Source organism: Hyla sarda, chromosome 1 (assembly GCF_029499605.1).
Source record: "Hyla sarda isolate aHylSar1 chromosome 1, aHylSar1.hap1, whole genome shotgun sequence".
NCBI lineage: Eukaryota > Metazoa > Chordata > Amphibia > Anura > Hylidae > Hyla > Hyla sarda.
Window position 1 is genome coordinate 516,825,565 of NC_079189.1, and position 27,363 is coordinate 516,852,927.

The 27,363-nt window shown below is 41.1% G+C and overlaps 1 protein-coding gene across 3 annotated transcripts in view; it reads right to left on the minus strand.

Annotated features, from left to right (window-relative positions):
* Window positions 1–27,363, minus strand: part of ADGRV1 (adhesion G protein-coupled receptor V1) — a 588,171-nt gene that overhangs the window by 271,875 nt on the left and 288,933 nt on the right. For all 3 annotated transcript variants that reach the window (XM_056538342.1, XM_056538334.1, XM_056538351.1), the window contains 10 exons: window positions 25,915–26,064; window positions 18,632–19,105; window positions 18,404–18,547; window positions 17,415–17,586; window positions 15,669–15,804; window positions 12,462–13,297; window positions 8,813–8,930; window positions 7,967–8,138; window positions 3,014–3,256; window positions 1,750–2,157 (listed from right to left, as the gene is read on the minus strand). In XM_056538342.1, the coding sequence (XP_056394317.1) occupies window positions 1,750–2,157; window positions 3,014–3,256; window positions 7,967–8,138; window positions 8,813–8,930; window positions 12,462–13,297; window positions 15,669–15,804; window positions 17,415–17,586; window positions 18,404–18,547; window positions 18,632–19,105; window positions 25,915–26,064 (2,853 nt within the window). The remainder of the gene's footprint in view (window positions 1–1,749; window positions 2,158–3,013; window positions 3,257–7,966; window positions 8,139–8,812; window positions 8,931–12,461; window positions 13,298–15,668; window positions 15,805–17,414; window positions 17,587–18,403; window positions 18,548–18,631; window positions 19,106–25,914; window positions 26,065–27,363) is intronic.

Genomic DNA, 27,363 nt, shown 5'->3' on the forward strand with positions numbered 1-27,363 from the left:
TTAACCCCTTGTATTCATGAAGCCAGGGCTTAGCCTAAAACTACCCGAAGGTATACCGCTGGATCCTGGGCTACTTGAACTGAGGCTTGCTTTAGCTTACATGAACTGATGGTGGCTGCAAGGCTTGACATTGAGGCCTCCTACACTCTGGCCACACACACTAGGCACGACTGCACTGGACCTCAGCAGGAAGCAAGAGCTCTAAGCTCCAAGAGAGAGAAGCTAGCTCCACCCAGGGCTTATATGGGGGAGACTAGCAGGGAGCCTATAGGTCACTCTTGGGATCACCTGGTCACTGGTACCTCCTGGGTAACAATCACATGACATATCTCTTAAAGATACAGTACATTTTATTAGACAATACATTGCAGAACATATGTTTGGGGGGGGGGGGGGCAGGTGCAAGGTGCCCTGGGGACACTGAAGGAGGCTGCCAGACAGCGCAAGGGTAAAGGCAACATCTCCCGTACTGGGCCACCACATATATGAACACCAATAGCCACATAAATGTTGAAGCAACACCAAAGTAGTATTAACTAGTAGTATTAATAAAATTATTGATATTATGCTGAGAAGCAGTCAGATCATTATACAAGATTGTAGATGTGCACCATGTCTGTTTTTCTACCCGAATTCACACTGTGATTTCTATCCCCTCCTTTTTTTTTGTTTTAACATGTGTTGTACTCTCCCCCACCCCCTCAGCCCAACCCTATATAAGTAGTAGTTCGCTACACATGGGTCATTTCTTTCCTAGAAGCCTCCCAGTCTGACTGGGAGAGCATGGTAAGTGAGCTATTGGACCTTGTTCACACTGGTGTGGTGCTGTGTGGTGTCCGTTGCTGCCGTGGCGCTGTGTTGGCGGGTGCGGCCCATAGACTGGTTTGAGTGGCATTGGGGCTGCTCTGCCGGTGGGTCGTTCCCCCCCTGTGGGCATTGGTGTCGCGGCGGTGGTGGTCGCCGCCCGGTGCTGCGCCATTTTATGCTAGGGACGTTAGGGACCCACTCTGAATAGGTGGCCTTGACGTGGCGAGTGGGCTTGTACTTTTTGATCAAAAATGTATACTAACAACCTGTTAGTTTTTGATGTTATGCTGAGAAGCAGTCAGATCATTATACAAGATTGTAGATGTGCACCATGTCTGTTTTTCTACCCGAATTCACACTGTGATTTCTATACCCTCCTTTTTTTTTGTTTTAACATGTGTTGTACTCTTCCCCACCCCCTCAGCCCAACCCTATATAAGTAGTAGTTAGCTACACATGGGTCATTTCTTTCCTAGCAGCCTCCCAGTCTGACTGGGAGAGCATGGTAAGTGAGCTATTGGACCTTGTTCACACTGGTGTGGTGCTGTGTGGTGTCCGTTGCTGCCGTGGCGCTGTGTCTGCGGGGGGGGGGGGGGGGTTGCGGTCCATAGACTGGTTTGAGTGGCATTGGGGCTGCTCTGCCGGTGGGTCGTTCCCCCCCTGTGGGCATTGGTGTCGCGGCGGTGGTGGTCGCCGACCGGTGCTGCGCCATTTAATGCTAGGGACGTCAGGGACCCACTCTGAATAGGTGGCCTTGACGTGGCGAGTGGGCTTGTACTTTTTGATCAAAAATGTATACTAACAACCTGTTAGTTTTTTATATTATGCTGAGAAGCAGTCAGATCATTATACAAGATTGTAGATGTGCACCATGTCTGTTTTTCTACCCGAATTCACATTAATAAAATTATCATGAGACAGATTGTGTATATGCAGTTTTACCTTGTCCAGGATACTCATAGTGGCACCGAGTTGTTCTTGTGTGAATTCAGCACCTGCCTTATTGTTGAGGGTCTGGAGAACCCTGTTTAAAATAACCTCATCGAAGGGTTGATGAAGTTGGTCAAGTAACCCCCAGGTAAACTGAGAAGAAGAGTCTGACAAAATGGTGATGTTGGCAGTCCCATATAGTTTATCTATTTTGGCACCTCCTGTGGGATCTACAAGTAAAACCTGAAAAAGCTTTGGATAAGGATTGAGCGATGCAGTTCCTGGTGTAAGGCTGATGTCAAGAACTATATTTTTTTGTCCTGGCTCAAAGGTAAGTTTCCCCTCAGAGCCTACAAAATCCTGTCCTGTGACAGCCGGGTAAACCACTGTATGTCCAATCACTTCAGGTCTTTTCAGTTCCTAAAAAAAAATAAAAAAAATGAATATAAGTATCAGATTTTCATTTTAAATAAGCTATATGTACTAGCTATTACACAGCCCCAGTTCCTCTTATTTATTAAGGGTTTAACCACACAATAGGATTGCATTACAGTTGCATTGTGGTGTGTAACTGAATCATGTCAGTTTCCCATGATAAGTAATGGCAAAATGTAATGACTGTGGGACAAGGATAAAAAATGTACCTTTTATATAATTTGTCTGTGCTTCCACAATGTAGAAACATTGCTTTTATTTTCTGGTGCAAAGTGTCAAAGAGGCGTTCCCAAGTACCCGAAGTGTTGAGGGATGGTATGCCCCCTCGCTGCCCCGGCCATCCCTGTCTCTGTTTGATTGACAGTCAGGGCTCAGGTATGTCTGATCACAGGGGGTTCCGCCACTAGGGCCCCCGCGATCTCTGTGCTGCACCCGGCATTCATTAGAGTGTCGGGTTCAGCGCCAGAGGCTCGTGACGTCACGGCCGGCCCCACTCGTGACGTCACGACCATGCCCCCTCAATGCGAGTCTATGGGAGGGAGCGTGACGGCCATCACACCTCCTCTCATAGACTTGCATTTAGGGGGCATGGTAGTGAAGTCACAAGCGGGGCATGACCATGATGTCACGAGCCTCCGCCCTGCATCCCCAGTCATCCGGCATGGAGCGAAGTTTGGGGTCTGGGGTGCCACAGCCGAGATTGCGTGGGGTCCCCAGCAGCGGGACCCCTGCGATCAGACATCTTATCCCCTATTATCCTTTGGATAGGGAATAAGATGTCTAGTGGTCGAGTACCCCTTTAAACTTCACTTCAGTATTATAACAAACTGTTCCAACTCACCATAATAATATATGCAAAAGAAATAGACTGGAATGAGTTGGGTTGTCTGGATATTTGCAGGCTGATTAAAGTTGTTTTCTTGTGTGTGACGGCCACTCGAGATCCCACAGCAAAGAAAATCAGGCCCCGCGGGGAGTCGCTCTCAATGATTATAATTTTGGCAAATCGAGTGCTGCCATTTATTAATGCTCCAGCACTTACGTCATAGAGTTCAATGAAGAAATAGGTCTCAAATTCGGGCACCTGTGACAGCCAACATAAATGGTTACAATCTATATAAAACTTAACGATGTGTATGTAAAACACGACATATGTATGTAAGTTCCAGCATAACTTCCAAATAGCAAGAGGTATTTCAATGAAATTTGGTACACGTTACTTATAAGTCAGCTAAAAATATAACCCTAACCTACCTCCTTTATGCAAGGGTGGGGGGTTTTGTCATGCAAGTATATGGGACTTCCGATACATCTCCTCATTGTGCTACCCTAGGGCTGCAAAGATTGTCTGCAGCAGCAAGTGGGAGAGAGAAGAAGGGGTGGGGGTGGGGTGATATGGGGCTGCATAAGGGAACATCCTACAGCCCATTTTTAAAGGTTGGTTAGTTTTGCAACAGCTGGAGGCACCCTGGTTAGAAAAAAAACTACATTAACCCCTTAAAAAACCCAGAAAATAAAAATCTTTGCAGTTACATTTTTCTCTACTTTCCTAAGAGCCATAACCCATATTTTTCCATATGAGGGCTGGGACCAATTGTACTTTATAATGACCGTTCATTTTGCCATAAAACATTCTGAAAAAAAAAAAATTACTTGCGAGTTGAAATAGAATTTTTTTCAAATTGGTGGTTTGTTTCTATGCCAGTCACTGTGCAGTGAAACGTCATTCATCAGGTCAGTACAATTACAGCAATACCTGATTTCTATAGTTTTTTTTTTTTATGATTTACTACTTTTTTTTGTAAATGAAAACTTAAAAAAATGATTATGCTTTTGCTCTATGATCTGTGTTTTTTTTTTCTTTGTACCAATTTGGCATAGATCGGACTTTTTGATCACTTTTTATTCCATTTTTTCTGGGATGTGACGAAAGAAATTCTTGCATTTGGTTTTATTTAAATTTTTTTACACTGTTCACTGTATGGGATCTATAATGTTATATTTTAATAGTTCAGACATTTTTGCATGCAGTGAAACAAAATGTGTTTTGTTTGTTTTTTTTATTTGGAAAATTTAGATTTAAAATTTTTTTTATGGAAGAAGTTAATTGATGTTTTAAATACACTTTTGGAATTTACTTTACACTTCTTTTTATCCTCCTATGGGACTGATCAATGCAGTGCATAGGCACGTCATTGATGTGTTACATCTGTGCTGTATTAGTAGAGGCTGCCATAGGAAGGGTCCTGGCAGCCACAGAGGCCTCAGGCTGCCATGACAATGAATCACCTTCTCGCATTGTGGGGAGGCGATCTAAATCTAAATAATTTCACCACCAATAATGCACATAAAGGCCGTTGAGATGTCGGTATATGTTTTGACAGCGGCATTTAAATGGTTAATAGCTGACAGCTAATGGTTAAATGGGCAAATGTCAAAGGTCTTGATCAGTTGAGGTCTCAGTGCTAAGACTCCCACCAATCTGGAGAATGAGCTGGGAGAAGTGCGCAGTAGTACAATTCACTCCCCTGATGCTTGCGATCTTTGTCTCCCTGCCCCATAGGCTTATAATGGAGCAGCAAGAGAAATATCTCTCGTTCTCCTGATTGGTGGGGGTCTCAGCACCAACTGATCAAGCCTGAACAACAGGGAGTTACAAAGCTACCCCACTTTTGCTTGGCCCCCATGTTCCCTCCCCCCCCCCCCCCCCTAAATATGAAAGCTGGAGATGCCACTGGTTATAAGGACAAGATATGAGATTTGGATATAAGAACGGCAAGTCGAGATATAAGGATGGGATATGAGGTCAGGATAGGAGGATAGGATATAGGACGAGATATGAGGTTGGGATATAAGGATGTGATATGAGGTCAGGATAGAAGGATAGGATATAGGACGAGCTATGAGGTTGGGATATAAGGATGGGATATGAGGATTGGATATGAGGTCAGGATATGAGGACAGCATGAGGTCAAGATATGAGGACCACAGGGAACTGGTTCAGCAGCATAAAAGTGATGGCAGGTTCCCTACAAAGTAAACTTACTACATGGTTCCCTGTGAGCCATTTTTATATTACAGAGTTGTAGCTACTGTATGTTTACTTACATTCAAGTAAAGGGGTCTTTATGTTTCCCTTACCCTGCACATACACTGCTCAAAAAAATAAAGGGAACACTAAGATAACACATCCTAGATCTGAATGAATTAACTAATCATATCAAATACTTTCGTCTTAGATGAATGTGCTGATAACAAAATCACACAAAAATTATCAATGGAAATCAAATTTATCAACCCATGGAGGTCTGGATAAGGAGTCACACTAAAAATCAAAGTGGAAAACCACACTACAGGCTGATCCAACTTTGATGTAATGTCCTTAAAACAAGTCAAAATGAGGTTCAGTAGTGTGTGTGGCCTCCACGTGCCCGTATGACCTCCCTACAATGCCTGGGCATGCTCCTGATGAGGTGGCGGATGGTCTCCTCCTGATGTCTTCCCAGACCTGGACTAAAGCATCCGCCAACTAATGGACAGTCTGTGGTGCAATGTTCATGGTAGATGGAGCGAGACATGATGTCCCAGATGTGCTCAATCGGATTCAGGTCTGGGGAACAGGTGGGCCAGTCCATAGCATCAATGCCTTCCTCTTGCAGGAACTGTTGACACACTCCTACCTCTGGCAAGCACATGGAGGGCTGTGCGGCCCCCCAAAGAAATGCCACCCCACACCATTACTGACCCACCGCCAAACCAGTCATGCTAGAGGATGTAGCAGGCAGCAGAACATTCTCCATGGCATCTCCAGACTGTGCTCAGTGTGAACCTGCTTTCATCTGTGAAGAGCACAGGGCACCAGTGGAAAATTTGCCAATCTTGGTGTTCTCTGGCAAATGCCAAAAGTCCTGCACGGTATTGGGCTGTAAGCACAACCCCCACCTGTGGATGTCGGGCCCTCATACCACCCTCATAGAGTCTGTTTCTGGACACATGCACAATTGTGGCCTGCTGGAGGTCATTTTGCAGGGCTCTGGCAGTGCTCCTCCTGCTCCTCCTTGCACAAAGGCAGAGGTAGCGGTCCTGCTGCTGGGTTGTTGCCCTTCTACAGCCTCCTCCACGTCTCCTGATGTACTGGCCTGTCTCCTGGTAGTGCCTCCATTCTCTGGACACTACCCTGAGAGACACAGCAAACCTTCTTGCCACAGCTCGCATTGATGTGCCATTCTGGATGAGCTGCACTACCTGAGCCACTTGTATGGGGATTACACTCTGTCTCATGCTACCACTAGAGTGAAAGCACTGCCAGCATTAAAAAGTGACCAAAACATCAGCCAGGAAGCATAGGAACTGATAAGTGGTCACCACCTGCAGAACCACTCCTTTATTGGGGGTGTCTTGCTAATTGCCTATAATTTTACACCTGTTGTTTATTCCATTTGCACAACAGCATGTGAAATTGATTGTCAATCAGTGTTGCTTCCTGAGTAGACAGTGTGATTTCACAGAAGTGTGATTGACTTGGAGTTACATTGTGTTGTTTAAGTGTTCCTTTTATTTTTTTGAGCAGTGTATATACCCTTGCCAAGGCAAGGTGGTTTGTTACACAGCACATGTTGTATACTATGTATTTTTTACCATGTATTTCACCCTTTCCATGTATTTGGTTGAAAACTGCAGTAAATCTGGAGTGCACTGTACAATCTGTAGCAAAATCTGCATGAAACAGATATTGCTGTGGTATCACTGCACATGTGGCAAGATCCATAAAGGAATTACCGTATTTTTCGCCGTATAAGACGCACTTTTTCTTCCCCAAAAGCCGGGACCCGCGGCTAATACAGGACATCACCGATCGCGGTGATGCCCTGTATTAACCCTTCAGACACGGCGATCAAAGCTGACCGCTGCGTCTGAAGGGAAAGTGACACTAACCCGGCTGTTCAGTCGGGCTGTTCAGGACCGCCGCGATTTAACCACGGCGGTCCCGAACAGCCCGACTGAATAGCCGGTTTAGTGCTTACAGGACACCGGGAGGGACCTTACCTGCCTCCTCAGTGTTTTCTCCGTTCAGGGATCCCCTGTATGGCCGGCGCTCTCCTTCCACGTCATCATGTCGTCGCGTACGTGCGTCGGCGTGCGTAACGACGTGATGACGGCGACGGAGAGCGAGGATACCCGGCCGGCAGCAGAGACGTTCCGGAGCGACGGGGACACGGCGACAGCGATGGAGCGACATCCAGGGCAGCGGTGACGGGTCCGGAGCGGCGGGGACACGTGAGTATTACCTCCTATGCAGTGGTCTTCAATCTGCGGACCTCCAGATGTTGCAAAACTACAACTCTCAGCATGCCCGGACAGCCAACGGCTGTCCGGGCATGCTGGGAGTTGTAGTTTTGCAACATCTGGAGGTCCGCAGGTTGAAGACCACTATTGGGTTAAAAATCTTACATTTTTTAGATTTTGCACCTAAAAATAGGGTGCGTCTTATACGCCGGTGCGTCCTATAGGGCGAAAAATACGGTATTCTTTCATATGTGGCCTCACCCTAAAAGTTTCCTCTCATAGTACAAGATGCTAGTAACACTCCAACTTCCATTTACTTTAAAATCTGAGAATGTTATATAAAGACAACTATTAAAGTATTTTAGAAATGTCATTTCATCCACCATAAAAGGTGTAAAATGAAGGGTTTAACAATTCCTAGTCTTAGTAACATTCCAGGAACACAGGATTGCTGCGCTGAACTCTGTCCTCCCTTGAAATAAGCCTTCACCAGTTTCTCAGCACTGACCTTGTCGTCTTTCACTTCCACAGTAATATAGCATTGTGTTTGTCCAGCAGTGCAGATGGTATATCCTGATACCGCCTGCAGTTCATTAACCAGGCTCACATTATCCCTGGAAAGTTCAACTAAAGTTCTATTAAAGGTGGCACGCCAATAGATCTTCACGTCTTCAAATGCCCTGAAGTACAGAAACATACATTTACCAGCAGTTCTGGAAAAAGACAATTAGGGTAACATTAAAATAATGGAGAAATACAGCTAAATGAAAAGAAAGATAGGACGGCAGGAAGGCATACCGAGAAATTTGGGATAATTATATGCTTCCAACTTTTTGAAAACTGTTTCAATCTGGCTCTTCTCTGTCCTAGCGTAACGGTGCCCCTGTGCACACAACCACCTTTGGGATGAACACGGCTGACAATTTTAAAGGCCCATTTTCACAGGCCGGGCAGGTTCTGATAACAAGTGTTGATCTGGTTGATTGGCGATCCTTTAATAAGTCCTTACATGATTCAATTATCTCACAGGCAGCACAAATGATTGCTGGATCTATTCTGCAGCCCTTAAACTTTAACATTGTCAGCTGTACCTTCAGGATGAGTGGCCAATATTTTAATGCATGTGTCAAAGATCCATTGAGATAATGAATGAGCACTTTCTTTTTCATCAGCTGATTACTGGCCGATTATTCCTATGAATTCTTAAATTTATGGATTTGAATAACACTATGATATTCATTTTTACATACTTAAAACACCATACATAAGAAACAAATACTTATAACATGCTATTCATTACAATACCCCTATTGTCTATAATATGTGTTGTTATGGACCCATGTATTCTTCCAACCTGTTTGCTTGTCTTGATACTTTCAACTGAGTCGTCCTATCTTCTGAGTCTTCATCAAGCACAAGACCATCTAATGACTCCATAGAGAATCCCAAGATGCCATTTTGTATATCATTTCCTAAAATATAAAGCAGACCTGTCACTTACAAGACATTTCCTTAAAGGTATATTCCAGGAAAATCTTTTTATTTTATTTTTAAATTTTTTTTATATCAGCTTGTTCCAGAAAGTTAAACAGATTTGTAAATTACTTCTATTAAAAAATCTTGAACTTTCCAATAATTATCAGCTGCTGAAGTTGAGTTGTTATTTTCTGTCTGGCAACAGTGCCCTCTGCTGACTTCTCTGCTTGTCTCGGGAACTGCACAGAGTAGAAGTTGTTTGCTATGGGGATTTGCTAGTTCCCGAGACAGGTGTCATCAGAGAGCACTTAGACATAAAAAAACTGAACTTCAGCAGCTCATAAGTACTGAAAGGATTAAGATTTTTTTAATAGAAGTAATTTACAAATCTGTTTAACTTTCTGTAGCCAGTTAATATATATAAAAAAAAGTTTTTCCCTGGATAACCCCTTTAATGGTGGAGGAAGAAATATGGAAGGGAGGTGAGGGGAGGGGGAAGTGATGTAAGAAGAATATGTGATGTAAGAAGAATGGTTATTGGTTGATGGGCCTAGTCATAAGAGGAGTTAGGCACAGAACAGTTAAATAAAATGTTGAGGGTGGTAAAAAACGGAAATAAAGACTCAGATATTGTAAAATTTGTCTGGCTGTGAGAGGCAGTTTGATTGTAATTGCTGTTTTTCTAAATAAAGATTATTTTTAAAAGTTAAAAAATATAAATAGAAACAGATACACTGGTTGTGGTCTTGAGACTCATTTTAAAAGTTGTATCCAGTAAAAATGAACAGCTTTACAATTACCCAACATGACTGTATCGCAAGTCCATACAAGCTCTCAGTTGTACAGATGCATTGCAGCTCTATACACACTCTGACTTGTAGAGATGTGAACCATAGATGTCTTTAAATCCTAGCTGTATCTTTGTGTGGTTCAAACGTCATAAATAAGGTCTTTTCTGAGACAGATTCTATGTTAAGCTGGAAGAGAGAAAAACTGCAAGATTCTCCTTTGGATATTGTCTTGCAAGAGTATTCTTTGTAATACAGTGCAGTATGGAGGCACCATGGGATTGTAGGGTCTCCAGGTGCTTTTGTACAGACCCTAGTATAAACTAATGTTATAAATGTTGCTATATAGCTTTGAAGTTTGAGCAATGTTGCAAGAACTATAGTCTGACAAGCAAGAACCATTGTTGCACAAGAAAAGTGTAATATATTATCATTCAGGTATCCACTAAAAAGTCTTCACTTCACCAACTTACTGATCAAAACCTTGACAAATAATGTAAGCAGATTTCAGTTACTGCACAATTATCCAATAAAATATAGTACACAATTGCCCTTAAAGGTACATTCACACACAGTTTTTATTTTGAATGAATAAGATTTGAGACATTATTGGCAAGAAAATCCACTTCTAAATTCCATTTCAAACCTTGATTAAAAAACAAACAAACAAACATGTCTTTAAATGGATCTTTAAGACATAGCCCACATGATTTAACAAAAAATGTGTGAAAAACTGTATTAAATCTAAACTAAAATCTGCTTGAAATTGAGCTTTTTAAAAATCCTATTGACTGCAGTAGAAAAAACTGCATCAAGAATAGCTGTCAATTCTAAATGCGATTTTCAAAAATCGGCATTAGTAAAAAACAAAACACATTAAAAAACATGTGTGTGCTCTTCTGTGGATTCAAAGCAGAATCTAGGACAAAATCCAGATGGAATCCACGTCAGAACAATCAGTATGCACAAGGCCTAATGATCATCTTTGATCATATTAGGGAAACTGATAAATAGATTCAAACCCCTAATCTGAATATGCAGGTGGTTTGTGTGGGTGATCTTAAGTAAAACAATGCATTTCTTACCTCAATCCGCTTTTGTGTTACCTAGATACAGCACAATCAGGCAATATGCTCTTAAACGAGTAGTATAGTGAAAATTTTCTCCATCCTATTGTGCCCGGGCCGCAAAAAAAGCAAAAACAAACAAACAAACAAACATTAACTCACCTTCCCCCGTTGCGCCGCTATAGCTCTTCGGTCCTCCGGTCCGGTCTTCCTTCTTCCGTGTGCACGGATCATCACATGTATTGCCGGCCGCAGTGATGTCCCCCCTTAGCTGGTGATACGCTAAGTGCAGGGTCATGTAACACTGACTGCAGTGTGGCGATCTCTGCACACGTAAGAAGGAAGAAGACCAGACCAGAGGAACGAAGAGCTATAGTGGTGCAACAGGGAAGCGGAGAAAGGTGAGATGATGTTTTTTTTTGCAGCCTGGGCACAATAGGATGAAGAAAATGTTCACTATACTACTCCGTTAAGTGTACTGGAGGCAGGTTTGAAGACTATCTGCACCTCTTGCATTGTCCCCTAGGTCCCGTTTGCACCCACATACTCATCAACATTCCTCTTCTGATAAGATGATGACATGGTCAAGCAAAAGGGACACAGGAGACGGCATAAGAAGTGCAAATAGTCTTCAAGCCCATTTGAGGTGCAGTTAAGAGTTCATTTACAACTGAACGGATTGGGGGTAAGAAATACATCCAGAAAAATGTATAAAACGCTAGACTTTAATGAATCATATTAAAAATACAAAAACAACATTTCGGGCTGTTTACAAAAAAAAAGGAATTGGAAAAGAATTTCCTTTAAACATACAGTTGCTAATAAGTAATGAAAGGAATAAGATTTGTAAATAGAAGTAATTTACAAATTTGTTTAACTTTCTGGCAACAGTTTATTTAAAAAAAAAAAGTTTTCCACCGGAGTACCCCTTTAAATGTGTGCCACTTAATACGCCTTCATTCAGACTGATGGTAGAGCTGACCTGCGTTTTTTTTTTTTAAGGAACACATCATTTTACTCAGGATCACCCACATTAACCACCTGTTCGTCACACCACCTGTTAATGGGGTTTATTCATCTGTCAGTTTCCCTTTAAACGCATTTTAGATAACTTGTACAATGTCAGCTGACTGAGATAGCCAAACAAAAACTGAAGCAGCCTTTAATAAGCCTACGATAGGGGTTGACATGAACATTACTTGTTTAAATAAAGGATATCGATAGAAGCCTTGTTACTTAGGGGGATTTTATCATTGTCTGTGTAAATCAAATTATTTTTATCCCCCACACCCTTTTCCTAGGCATACCTCAAGTGTACTTTCCACAAGTTTATAAAAAAGTTGTACACTGTTCATAAATAACTAAACAGTGTAGATCAAAGCAAGTTCCTAAGTGTCCAGGATGGTGGGAGATTAAAGTATTTGGGCAAAAACTTTGGGACAATTCAGTTGACAAAATTCTGACCACTACAAAAAGCTATCCATGCCACACTACATTGAAGGTATTTCTTTGAGAGAGTCTAAATGAAAAGTCACTAACAATTGCGCAAAAACGTGCAAATTTTTGACACAAAATAAAGTGTGAAACCAGCTTCCCCCATAGAGTTATCTTTCATACATATTTTTCACATATTTTCTGAAGGCAATACACAATAAAATGTAAAAAATGCTACCTTGAATAACAATGGCTGAGAATGATGAATATCCACTCTCATCTTTACCCTCCATTATCTGAGCTCCTCCTTTAGGATCTGTGAGAAACACATAGAACATTTCCATTCCTTCAGGTTCTTCATCATCTATTATCCTCAGTGAAACTTCGGCTTCATTCTGCCCATCCAGCAGTGTGATAAGCATAGCCTGAGCTTCAAAGTCCAAGTCTTCAGTAGCCCATGAAATATTTTTGGACCCGTGGCTCTGTTCAAAAGGAAGTCCCTGTAGACCAATTTGTGCTTTCCGAGCTCCAAAAGTTGTTAGCATGACTTGAACAATGCCGCTAGAACCGTGGGTGCGCCTTACGTGAATGGTGACTAGGTTTAGCGCACTATGATTTGAGTCTTCATCTATATATGTTATTGCAGGTCCAATGCTTAAGACTCCAGACATGAAATCATTTGCTAAAATTTGTATGGTTGAAAGACTAAAGTCGAGATGTAATCGAGGGCTCTCATGGAAAGCATCAATACTTTCCACAGATGTTAGGTTGATGTAAAATAGTTCATCTGTTTCATATATTTTATCATTGATTATGGTAACTTTTACTATAGAACTTGTTTGGTAGTGTTCAAATATCACCTCTCCGTTGTCAATCGGCACATAATCTTCTTTTGGTTTGGCACTTCCTGAAATAGTCTGAAAAGTAACTTTTGTCTTGTTGCCATGGAAGCCATACAGCCTCTGAACATGTAGTGACACTGTATGGTTGTCTTCCTGCACCACAATGTACGTGGAATTAGGTGAAAACTGGAAAACTCCCATTGGTTCAATTTCTGCAAAAGTGAAGCCTTGTCTAAAAAATAGAGAATAAAAATCACAAAGTTAGATGAAAAGTCAGGGGTAACTAAAAAAAATATATTCCAAAAGAATCCCATAAAATGTATGACACAACTCCATTCCACCACATTGGTGGCTTTTTAACCCATTATGCAAAAACGTTTCCCTTGTGATGACTCCAGGTAAAAAGAATTCTATTATATTATTCTATAAACATCTAATGGGAACAAAGGAAGAAAGGCTGTTTTTACTATTAGGTCCCCCTTTCCCCTAAACCCCATATAGGTGGTGTTGTCTGCCTATATGATAAGTACAGTATGTTCCTTGATAAATGTAAACCATCTTTTATTAACCATCATTTGCAAGAAAAGATTGTACACTTACTATCTGTGTTTGTGGTCATCACAGATAGTATTTATAGGATAAGGGGATAACTAGCTAATCTATTGGGATCTGACCTCTGGGACCCCTAACCAATCTCAAAATCAACTGTTCCCCCCAAAAAATGGATTGCCAATGTGAATGTTCAACCAGTGCTCAATTCATTCTCTATGGCAGTGGTTCTCAACCTTTTTTGCGACTGTACCCCCAAAGGGTGAAAGTATGTCCGCGGGTAACCCTAGCACGTAAGTTCGCATGGAATTTATGCGCGAGGGGTACCCATGGACAAAATAAGTCATAAAAGTACTTAATATCATAATGGTGTGTGCTTACCTTTCTAATGCAATACTAATGCGATACTTAATTCCCTTGTGCCATTATTCCACCCCACCCCCTCCCCATCTTAATCCCATTGTGCCATTATTCCCCCCTCCCTCTGATCCCCTTTTACCATAATCAGATAATGCCAAAAGGGAATCAGAGGGAGGGGAGAAAAATGGCACAAGGGGATTTAGATGGAGGGGTGGGGGGATAATGATTACCTCCCTCCATATTAGTCCCATTGTGCCATTGTTCCCCCCTCCATCTTAATCCCCTTGTGCCATTATTCTCCCCTCCGATCCCCCTGGGCCAATATATGAGATACATACAATAACACCCTCTCCCATACTGCAGCGTACAATCCCTACTCTGCGCTGACAAATACTGGCCAATGCAAGGCCGGTATTTTTCAGCGAATTGCCGTACCCCCGCATAACCCTTGCGTACCCCTAGGGGTACACGTACCCCTGGTTGAGAACCCCTGTTCTATGGGGCATCCGAACATTACAGCTCACTAAACCTGGACATTTAAAAGCCCCATAGAGAATGAATAGTCAACCCCCCCCCCCCCCCCCACTGATCAGCTGATCACTGATCAGCTAGCCGTCTTGGGAAAACCCCTTAAAGGGGTATTCCGCCCCTAGACATTTTATCCCCTATCCAAAGGATAGGGGATAAAATGTCAGATCGCCGCGGTGCTGCTGCTGGGGATCCCCGGGATCCCCGCTGCGGCACCGCGCTATCATTACAGCACAGAGCGAGTTCGCTCTGTGCGTAATGACGGGCGATACGAGGGACGGAGCAGCGTGATGTCATGGCTCCGCCCCTCGTGACATCACGGCCCGTCCCCTTAATGCAAGTCTATGGGAGGGGGCGCCCCCTCCCATAGACTTGTATTGAAAGGGGCGGGCCGTGACATCATGAGGGGCGGAGCCGTGACGTAACGATGCTCCGGCCCCTGTACCGCCCATCATTACGTGCAGAGCGAACTCGCTCTGTGCTGTATTGATAGCGCGGTGCCGCAGCGGGGATCCCAGGGGTCCCCAGCAGCGGCACCACGGCGATCTGACATCTTATCCCCTATCCTTTGGATAGGGGATAAAATGTCTAGGGGCGGAGTACCCCTTTAAGGGTATGTTCACACGTACAGGATCCTGCGCAGATTTGATGCTCAGGATTTGATGCAGATTTCAATGTAAACTAAATGACTGAACACAGCTTCTAATCTGCAGTTACAAATCCTGCACATCAAATCTGCGCAGGATCCTGTACGTGTGAACGTACCCTTAAAGACCAACATACTGTAATGCTCACATAATCCTACAATTTATTTCCACATAATGTACAGTCATACACTGCTAAATAATAAAAGGTGTTTTTGTTGCTGCTGGGGTCCACCTTTTTGGAAACCTCTAGGAAATAAGGCACTTGGTAACTGCTGTATGCCGCACAACAAAACAAGCTCTGTGAATCTCATAGCCCAAGCTAAAGGTTATTTATCATTGTGAGAGAATGTAGACAGGCAGATAAATTATATTACCTCTAAGCAATAATGAAAGAGTATAAATAAATATTTTCAGACAATGACGCACATGCATAAAAACAAATACTGAGAAAGATCTAGAAGAGGGTTAGATCATAGTGTAACCCCACTATACCAGACAATGCATTTATTATGCTCTTACTTCAGACGTGCTCCACTAGGTACACTGCTTCTCATTCCCGTTAGCTGCAAAGCAAAACCTTCTGGCCCACTAGTATTTGCCTCCAAGTATAGTGGTATTGTTTTCCTGTCTTCTCCATGCTTAAAGTCAACAACCCCTAGCAATGGATAAAATTATGTCACATTGTCACATCAATTAAATATAGTATGGAATAAAAGTTGTTTACATTCTAATGACTAAAGGCCCTTTACATGGACCAATTATGGGGTAAATAAACTTACTAATATAATGTTATAAGTCCAGATCTCTGAAAGCAACGTCACACTCTCTGAAAGCAGAGCTCCTGTCCATTCTCCTCCTTTCCTTCCTGTCTGCTCAGGGAGAAATCCGGTAATATGAAGGGGGAGCTCATATTACTGCCTGTTTTCATCAAAGGCTCACTGCTGTCTCATCAGAAAAACATGTCCGGTTCCCTTAAAATCTAGTGAGCATTAATGTGAGCTCCCCTCTTCACATTAATGGTCTTGTCCTGAGCAGACAGTAGGAGAGTGGGGAGCAGGGACAGGAGCAGACTGCATTCACAGAATATGATGTGATGTCAAAGCTACAAGGGTAAGGGCACAGCTGATATGGAATGTCTGTCCACTATGACTAATAATATTATAATAGTAAGTTGCTTTATTATACTTATTGACCCCACCATACAGAGGTTGTTTCTTTTGCTGGACAACCTCTTTAAACAAGCTCTGGTAAATTAAAAGCTAAGATGTGATTGGTTGCGATGGGCTGTAGTTTTTGTCTCAGATAGATTGATAAATCTGGGCCTAAAGTCTTCATTGTCTATATACCAATGTCAATAAGTGATTTAATGAGTGGCTTTAAAAGGTTATCCAGCCTTCAAAACTTAAGGTCTATTCTCAGGGCAGACCACCAATATTAGACTGGTAGAGTCCCAGCACCCCGCCAATCAGTAGTTTGAAAAGGTTACTGTAAAGTATTACATATTGTCCGTTTACTTGAACGGGACAACACTGCAATACTGTACCCTGCATCATCCTACAAATAGCATGGCATTTGAAGTGGCTTGTGGTAGATACTGAAGTTACTGCAATGCTTGCTTTACCACTGTGGCCCTTTTCTAATTGCTGATGAGGTTGGTGAGGTTATCAGGAGTTGGACCAATCTGAAACTAATGGCCTTTCCAGAGGATAGGCCATCAGATTTTTTTAAGGACTCCATAATACCTTTAAAGCAGTGTAGAGAGAAATGTGTTGCCGGTCAGACAGGGGGTTAGCTGCCAGTAACTGTGGTGAGGACTAGTTACTAGAGTTCCAGCAGCATTTTTAAATTATGATTCCTCTAAAATGCCCAAGTGTCTCCAAGTGTCTCAGAACAATTTATAGTGTCCTGGGACCAAGATGCCTGCACCAGTTTTATGTTGTCCATGGTTTGGGCAGCATAAACTGATGACAGGTTCAATTTAAAGGGAATCACTGTGTTTAGGGGCACTAAACCACCAGTGTGTCTGCTGCTGGGGTTAAGTGTCTTAAAGCCTCCTATATTAATTCTACTCATTCCTGTGTTCTAACGTTTCTTACTTTCCTAACAATCATACATACATGGTGGTTGTTTTATGTCTCCAAACTTGGTGGCAAGTTCCCTTTTAGTTAAGTTTTGTTTGATTTATTTGTGCTGTGCTTTAGTAATAATAGTTTTATTCCTGAGAACACCTAATCGTTGTACCAGCAGAACAGAGAAATGACTCACCAGATTCTGGCATAAGTTTACCAAGACGGATGTTTTTTGGCATGAGTCCAGTGGGATATCCAGTTCTCCAATTTATGGTTACAGCACCATAAGACCCTGCTCTGTATATAACTGCGTGTCCCATGCCTGATGTGATATTTGTAAGTCGAAAAGCAACTGATTCAAATCCAATCTAGAGCAAGAATGACATTGCTTAAATCTTTACCATAACAATAGAAATAACTCCATCCATAGTGCATATTTGTTCCATACAGTGTTCTCCAACTCATGTACTATGAAAACCATGCAAAAATGACATGTACTGAATCTCTATTTGTGGTTGTATACAGTTTGAAGTAATTATTGGCTTGTAAAAAAAAGAATACATTTAAAGGGATATTCTGAATAAATATTTTTATCTTGAAAACTGGTTGTCAAGAATACATAAAAACAAACTGAGTGTGCTGGGTGTCAAGAATAAATAAATAAAAAACAAACAAACAAAAAAAGCAAGTACTCACCTGTCACTAATCCCCTACCAATATCATTCTGATAGTACTGGCCACTACTTTTTCATGTTCTCTGTTCTGAAATATTTAAAGTCCTTACTCTCAGCCAACCACTAACAACTGGGCTACAGGAATCTCTTATGTGTTAGCACAGAGGAGAGGAAGCGCTGTTGTGCTAAGAACAGCAGGGTATTGGCAGCAGATGAGTACACATTTTATGCATGTTTTTTCTTGACACCCTGAGCACTGACAATTTTAAAGGTAATAATACCCACAACAACGTACACTTGTCAAGGATGTAAAAAAAAAAAACAGGAACCAGACATATACCTGCCAAAATCGAACCTTTAGGCTTAGTCTGCCTACTTCTGTTTTTTTTTTTAGGCATATATTGTCAGCTGTAAGGCCAAACCTGAAGTTAATACAGCCTTATAAGTACATGTAACATGTTTTACCTATCCTGCTACCTATAGAGACTTGTGTTGATTATTGTTGCTATACCTCTGAGTTGGCAGCCTCCGTAGGTACTTTTACTGGAGTTGGATTCTGTCCTTTATGTATATGGGGTTTTCCAAAAGCACTTATACCCATTAGTGTGACATTTGTCAACTCAAGGGTAAAATTAAAGCCAGGTGAAAGGAAAATCTATAAAACAAAATAGAAATAATAAATAACCATGGTGTATCATTATTATTATTGTGACATATCTGTTCTTAGAAAATGACTGACCTGGTTGCTGATTGGCACTGTACTAACTCCATAGCTTGCACCATCTCGAACGAGCACATTCCCCTCAATTGTTCCTGTTAGATTATCTCGTTCAGATTTTCCAAAGGATATCTGATACTGCACAGTGACGTTGCCAAACGTTCCAGCAAGCCTTGTGACATTAACCTGTACATAGCGACCCATGTCACTGTTGACAAAAATGCTCTGACTTGCGGGATCCAATAAAAAAACACCATAGGGATCATCATTCGCCAATACAGTAAGCCATACCACACCTTTGCTCTCATCCAAGTCTGCCCCTCCATCTACAGAGGTCAGCTGAACCATATAAGTCTCCTCGAGTTCAGGCACATCATCTGGTAAGAGCTGAAGAATTATCTGTGCAACATTCTGACCATCGGGAATAACAACCCATCCAGAAGTCATTGTAAAATCACCAAGAATGTCTGAGGCACTAGTCAGTTGCCAATATACCTAAGAAAATAAAGGAGAAGAATTTTATTCATTTCATTTGTATTTTGAAATACAGTTAATACAGTAAAAAAAACAAAAAAACATAAAAATAAATGTATTTACATTTGGGATTACTACCACAACAAATTAGTTTTATGATTTAGTAACTGTATTGTCAAATACCCAAGTATTGGTTTTTCAGGATACCGTGACGGCATTACGTGTTAGCCGTCGCTCCACCTCTTCCCTGTCCTCCCTCTCCCATCCTTCCTGCTATGGATTAGCCGACTGAAAAAGGATTTGATGCGGGTGCACCAGCCATCTTCAATATGGGGAGCTGGTTGGACTTACTCCCTGGTGCTGCGGCGGAGCCGTTGCAGAACTGTTGCGGTGCTGCCGTGGATGTGCTGACTGTCCTGGGTGCTGCACACGCTGTGGGCCTGGGAGGCGGAGATTCCAGCGACTGGAAGGGTCCGTGGAAATGTGCCCGGGGACTGGCATGGTTGTCTCCGGGTATACTGGAGGCGCCTGCTGCGTGCATTTAATCTGGACACGCCAGAACTCTGTCTCTGCTCCCGGAAGCCGGAAAGTCACATGGGTGCTGTGCTGTGGTTGTAGATTTGATGTCTTGCAACATTAAGAGGTTGTGATGGGAGGAGAGGTGGAGCAACAGGATTCTCATGTACTAGAAGATATCCTTATTGAAATTAAGATATGCAATACATGCCTGAAGGACCTTGACAGCAAAGTAGGGGCTTTATCAACTGATAAAACTGATAAAATTAGGGAACGCATCATAGAGGTGGAAAAGACTTTGCCTGGGTTACTTTTACAGCAGATAGAGAAGCGACAGGATATCAACCTACTGCAGAAGGATAATCAGATGTTAAAAGCCAAATTGACCGATTTAGAGGATATGTCTAGGCGCTCTAATATAACAATTATCAGGCTCCCTGAGGGGGCGGAGACAAAAGATCCTATTATTTTCTGTGAAAACTGGTTTAAACAATTGTCTGGACATTTGAAGCTGTCACAAGTGTTTGCAATAGAAAGAGCACAGAGGGTTCCTGGGAGGTCCCCTGCGCCTTGGGCACCTCCTAGGTCTTTTTTGGTTAAGACATTGCTTTCATTAGATAGAGGTTTAATCCTGAGGGAAGCCAGGAATATGCCTGATCTGCAATATAATGGCGCAAAAGTTGCATTCTTCCCTGACTACTCCCGGGATACTCAGGTTAAAGGGGCATCGTTTGGAGAGGTCAGGAGAAGGATGCATGCGGCTAAGATACATTTTTTCCCTTATTTATCTGGCTAGAATGAGAATACAGTATAATGATTCAGTCTTTTTATTTCACTGACCCAATGTCTGCTTCTGAGTAGCTGGAATCTAAGGGCATTTAAAGAACTTGGAATGGAGAGTTGGTTTATACATTTGTAATATTTTTTTTTTACGGGGAAGTGGAGAGGGAAGAGGGTGGTGGGTAGGAGGTTGGTGTATAAGAAGAGATCCCATATGGGGTTGGGAGATCAGCTAGGGGGAAGGGAGGTTGGGGAACCAGAGAGGGTTTTTTTTTCTGATCTATGACCAGAATTATTACCTAGAATATTAGAGGGATGGCTGAAAAGGCAAAGAGGTGTGCAGTATATGATCAAATGACTAAACATCTCCCTGCAATTGTAGCATTATTAAAGACACACCTAACAAAAGAATCGGTGGGGAAAGCAAAACGTAAGTGGGCTAGTCATGAATATCATTCCCTTTTTTCATCATATTGATCAGGGGTGTCAGTATATATGCATCATGCGGTTAATTACACTCCAATTAGAGTTAAAATTGATGATGGGGGGAGGTTTATTTTTATACACTCAAAGATTGAACAGCGGGAGATGATACTTGCATTTGTTTATATACCACCGCCTTTTGCCCTAGAAGTTTTAATGAAATTGTTAAAACTTTCCGAGTCAGTGATAGATCTGCCATTGATTGTTAGCAGTGATTTAAATTCAGTCATGGAGGCATCCTTGGACAGGATGAGGAATCTAGACGAGGCTTCTGCCGGGTGGACTCTGCTGTCCAGGTTCGCTGAAGAGATCGGCTGGCAGGATCTATGGCGGACATTGTATCAGAATAAGAGGGGGTTTTCATGTTATAATAATAACTAGAAGTCTGCATCCAGAATAGACCTATGTCTTGTGAATACTGAAGCTATTGATATGACTAGGACTATGAAATATGGGATAAAAACATTTCTGATCATGTACCAGTTCATATAAATATAGACTGTGGGGGAGAAAGGAGAAGACAACTCCCTTTTGTACTGAAACCCTATTGGTTAAATATTCTAGATAGGGATGAATTTATAAAATCGGAAATTGTGATCTTGGAAAGAAATAAAGATTCTACTTCTGCTAAAATAGTATGGGATGTGCTGAAAGCATTCATGAGAGGCATTCTTTTTAAAGAAATCTGCTATAAAAAAAATCCTTTAAAAAAAAGAATTTGATTTAATTAAGGAGGTGAGTGAAGCTGAGGTCATGTATGTTCTTCATAATTCGACAGCAGCGTATGAGAAAGCACAGCATAATTTTTTTTTCCAGGGAGCACGACATTTTGTGGAAAGTGGTCAACCCACTAGGTATATGGCAAAAATAATTAACCCAGAGGAATTGAAAGGATATTAACAATATTACGCTGGTCTCGGGTGAGAAATCAACAAATCCAGAGATCATTGCCTCAGAAATCTTAAATTTTTTCTCTAAATTATACAAGTTAATATTTGTTAAAGATTTTTGAGATGTGAAATGTAAAGATTATATTACTTGTATGGAAAATTTAAATAAAAAATGAAATACAAAATAAAAAAATCCCCAAGTATTACATCCCAAGTTACTGAGTAATGCCCAAGATAGTGAGGTTCAAGAATTTTTGGATAATCTTGATATTTCTGTACAAGGAAGAGAACAAAAAGAATTGCTGGTTAAAGATATTACTGTAAATGAACTTATAGAGATTATCAATTCATCTCGCTAGAGATCCACTCCAGGATCAGATGGGTTACCGTTCAAATTTTACAAGAGGTATAGGTCAGTTCTTGCACCAATATTTACTACAATTTTGAATGAATCCTATAAAGAGGGTGCCTTACCTGATTTAATCCTGAGGCAGTTGTAGTTCTTATATTTAAAAAAATAAGGATCCAAGTTTGGTTGAGTCGTATAGACCCATATCATTAATAAATACTGATGCTAAAATATTTGCAAAACTGTTGGCCGGTAGGTTAAAGAAGGTGATTTCGTCAGTAATGCATGAGGACCAAACAGGGTTCATACCAGGTAGACAGATGGGTACAAACCTAGAGCGACTCTTTTTAAATATGCAGTTAGTTTAAGGGGGGCCCTATTCAATCCTGTCATTGGATGCTACTAAAGCCTTTGACAGGGTGGAATGGGGGTTCCTATGGAAGGTTCTTTAGTCGTTTAGGTTTGACCAAACATATGTAGATTGGATTAGATGGTTTTATCAAAAACCTAGGGCAAGAATAAGAGAAAGAGGGGAATTAACAGATAGCTTTGAAATGGGGGAGGGGAACAAGACAGAGTTTTCCCCTTTCTCCCCTGCTCTATGCCCTATACATTGAACCTTTAGCGATAGCAATATGGGGTACTTCAGGGATTAAGGGCTTTGGTACACGTGGCAGTGAAGACAACATTTTTTTATATGCAGACGATACTCTCTTTTTTGTAGAAAAGCCACAGACGAGTAAACCAGAAAAAATGAAAATTTTTGATACGTATAACTATTTGGGTGGTTTAGAGATAAACTGGAATAAATCGGTACAGTTGAATCTTAATATTACGTGTCCTCTAGTAGGTTTAAATATGCACCAAGCCTCTCAGAGTAGGCCAATGGAGTAAAAGTTACATCGGACCCAACCGACTATGTTAAACCAAATCTGTAGCCTCTCATGGATGCTGTTAGCAAAAAATTGGGATAGGGATGAAAATCCCCCTATCTATGTCAGATCGATCAGCACTGATTAAGATGAATATTCTGCTGCAAATTTTATTTATTATAAATGCCTCCCCTATCTGGATACCAGATTTCTGGTTTAAAAGGATTCATCAGTTATTAAATAATTTTTTATGGGGACGGAAACGGCCAAGATTAAAATATTCTATCTTGGCAGCTCATAGAAAAGATGGGGGGCGGACTCTCCCCAACTTTCCAATCTATTTTTTGGCAAGGCATCTGGAAAAACTTAAAAAATGGGGTAGTAGCATCCTTTTTTGATTTATAGTTAAGAATAGTTTAAAAAGGGATTCTGCATTGGAATTTATGGAGGCACATGATTGAGGGAGGGGAGGAGCACTACGGAATTTGACATATGGTAAAATATATAGGGAAGTTTGGAGTATTTTCAAGCGAATATGTCTCTTAAAAATTGTTTGAATATAACGCTGATTTGGGCTTATAAAAAATGTGAAGAATTTTTAAAGATTTTGAGTATGAATTATGGACGCTACGATGGGTGAGAAGGGTGGAGCAAATTTTTATGAATGGGCATCTTGACACTTTTGAAAATATGTGTCACGATTCGGCTGGCTGGAGGTGGATCCTCTGTGCCAGAGAGGGATTGGCGTGGACCGTGTCGGTGGACCGGTTCTAAGTTGCTACTGGTATTCACCAGAGCCCGCCGCAAAGCGGGATGGTCTTGCAGCGGCGGTAGCAACCAGGTCGTATCCACCGGCAACGGCTCAACCTCTCTGACTGCTGAGATAAGCGCGGTACAAGGGAGTAGACAAGAGCAAGGTCGGACGTAGCAGAAGGTCAGGGCAGGCAGCAAGGATCGTAGTCAGGGGCAACGGCAGGAGGTCTGGAACGCAGGCTAGGAACACACAAGGAAACGCTTTCACTGGCACAATGGCAACAAGATCCGGCAAGGGAGTGCAGGGGAAGTGAGGTATAAGTAGGGAAGTGCACAGGTGAAGGTACAGATTAAAACCTCATGCGCCAATCAGTAATTCTGGGAGCTGTATATTTAAATGGTGAAAACTTCTTTAACACTTTCCCATTCTGTGGCAACTGGTATATCTGATTATTATACTGGAATTTCTCACAATGCGCTACACCAGTGGTGTCTGTCACAACAGGCTAAAAACTTACTAAGGGGGGGGAAGGTATGGGGTGACACCATTTTCTACCGCACCAGGTGACACCAACCCTAGCAACGCCACTGCATTCTCTATTACAAAAACGCTATATTTCTTCTTCTCCTATTGACTAATGGCCAGAGTGCACTCCGCGAACAGTATTTCCGAGCCATACATAATAGTCATTGAGACCGTTCATCTCTATAGTAACAGACAATTCCTGTTTTCATGGAAAATTAAAGACAATTTCATGTCAAAATAAAAAGCAGGGGGAAGAAATAAAAAAGTAAGCTCAAACCCACAATTATATATTATTGTAACAATAATCAAAACAAGGTTATGGAAAACTCCAAAAAGTCTTGCAATGTTTTATTAATGACAAAGGGGTTATTTGGCCATGCTTACACTTTAAAAATGAGTTTGGGATAATTCCCTTAACTCCTTGAGGGTCTAGATGATTTAGATTTTTTCAAACTTTTTGATTATGCCTCTTTGCATATTTCCAGTCATAACCAGTCACTGGCAGTCATTTTTAGGTTCATGTAACAATATGAGAAATTGAAATAAGTTGTACTTATTAAGTTCCATTTTAGTACATAATGTTTTATCTATATATATATATATATATATATATATATATATATATATATATATTTTTTTTTTTTTTTTAAAGTAAATACAAAGTGATTTTTGTGTGTCTACTTATTTATCATACGATGAAAGGTGTGTTGTATGGATTCCATTTCATGTAGGCATAAGAGGCCTTGCTTTTTTTGCCCTTGAATGACACAAATGCATTTATTGCAGGACACAAGTGGAGTATAGCAGTTTCTACCATTTGAGGGACACCTTGGTTGTGTTACAACTGTTCCCTCACTAGTGATTTGTGAGAACAATAAGTCTGCAACTTACAAAAATAAAAAACATGTCATTCATTGTATGCGGGTTAAAGGAGTACTCTGGTAGGAAGAAAAATGTTTTCAAATCAACTGATGCCAGAAAGTTATACTGATTTGTGAATTACTTCTATTTTAAAATCTTAATCCTTCCAGTACTTATCCGCTGCTGTGTGCTCCAAAGGAAGTTATATAGTTCTTTCAAGTCTGACCACAGTTCTCTCTGCTGCCACCTCTGTCCATGTTAGGGACTGTCCAGAACAAGAGACATTTCCTATGGGGATTTGCTCATGCTCTGGACAGTTCCTTACACGGACAGAGGTGTCAGCAGAGAAGGAGTGCTAGAATAGTGATCTCTAGGTGATTGGTTTTTGGTAAATTTCCATGATATGCATCAGGAGCCCAGAAGAATAGGATGCAACTGTATACCACAGCATGACCTCGCTGGACCCATACATTTGAATGTGCTGAAATTAGTCTAAAAGCGACTATGTTCATCACATTTGCAAACACATGCTGTTTTTGTGAAGAACACAAAAAGTGTGGTCAACCACGCTTTTGAATCCCACTGAAAAACAGTATATGTGGTATACACCGGCACCCCATACTCCTGGGCTGCTAACATATACCACAGAAATGTGTATGGAATAGGTGTGAAATAAGCCTTACTCGGGTATATGGTTTGTAGAGGGCAGCGTAGACCAGCGATTTCACGTTTTACTGCTGAACGATAAGCTTTTTTGTTTATAGTTTACTTTACACATATAGAGGAAAATACATTAGTACCGTAAGGTTTCCCAGTGTCCCCTGAATTCTTTTAATACTAAGAGCTATATTTAAAGGGCCCTCAGTGTTTTCTGGTTCTGTATAGTTCTTCTTTAGAAGTGACTCCGCTGCAAACTGTACAATTCCATTTGGATCTCCAAATTTCTGTATCTAAAATAAGAAAGTGTAAAGATTAATAATGAACAATAAACAGTTAACAACACATAGCAGATAAGTAAGTCGTAAATTATTTCACCATTATCATTGATTAATGTCATATATTTAATTTTATCACTATAGTGCACTACTAAAATACACAAATAATTGAGTAGTGTAATTGAGTAAGATTTGAAATTAGACTGAATGCAGACTAAGTTTGCGCTATTTAAAGCAATGAGTGTGTTGCAGGTACGCCTGAAACACTTTTTCCCAAATCCTGGTGATAACTGATGATGCTCCACAAAAATGTAATGTGAATGCAACCTTGATTTTTGCATAAAATATATCCATTCCTGTCCATCTCATCTTCTATTAAAATCTGCTTTGTGGTTTGTTCACATCATAGAATTTTTTGTGCAGAATTCTGCAGAACTCCAGGAGTTCGGCAGTTTAGATTTTAGCATCAGTCCCCTGTCTCTAATTCAGTACTAGGCTAATTCATACTAGTCAGTATAGGAATTCAGTAAATATGGTAGTGGCTAAGGCCACAGTGGTTTAACCACAGCCTGTGGTGCACAACAGGTCTTTGTCTTGTCAGACATTAATGGTGGAGATTTCAGTATATATCTCCTGAATTTACAGAAGATATATACTGAAATACTGAAATATACATGTGCCTATGTGTTGATAAAATAATTCTTGTTTAGGAAGATATATAATAATATTTAACTGCAATAAAAAAATATATATATAGCATGCTTGAGAAAGACTGCAGTGGCAGTCGAAACGTTGCATATAGGTGAATAAAACCACTTTATTTTTTCACCATACATTCTGGAGTGCTGTTGGATTTCATCTACTGTATTTTGTACCCTGGACCACGGGTTACCGACTGGCACCCACCCTGCACCATTGAAGTTGCTGGGATAGCCTGATCGAAACGTTGCTTCTTGCTGTGAAATCACCCATTTTTTATGGAATAAATCACCAAGTTTTAACACTTTAATTTGTGTGCTGCAGTGAGATCCTTTTTTGCTGTACAAATGGTGGGCTTCTGACCAAAGTTCCAGAAACTGCTTTGCACCAACTGCACCATATTTCTACAGTGTGCTGTTCTCTTCTCCATTATACATATATATATATATATATATATATATATATATATATATATATATATAAAATATATATTTAGATCTGCTACTAATCTACAGCTAGTCTGTGCCGTTAAATCACACTTGTGTCTGATTAGTTTATAACTACTTCACGGTATATATAACATACATACTACCAGGACAGAGACAAGAGGGACTG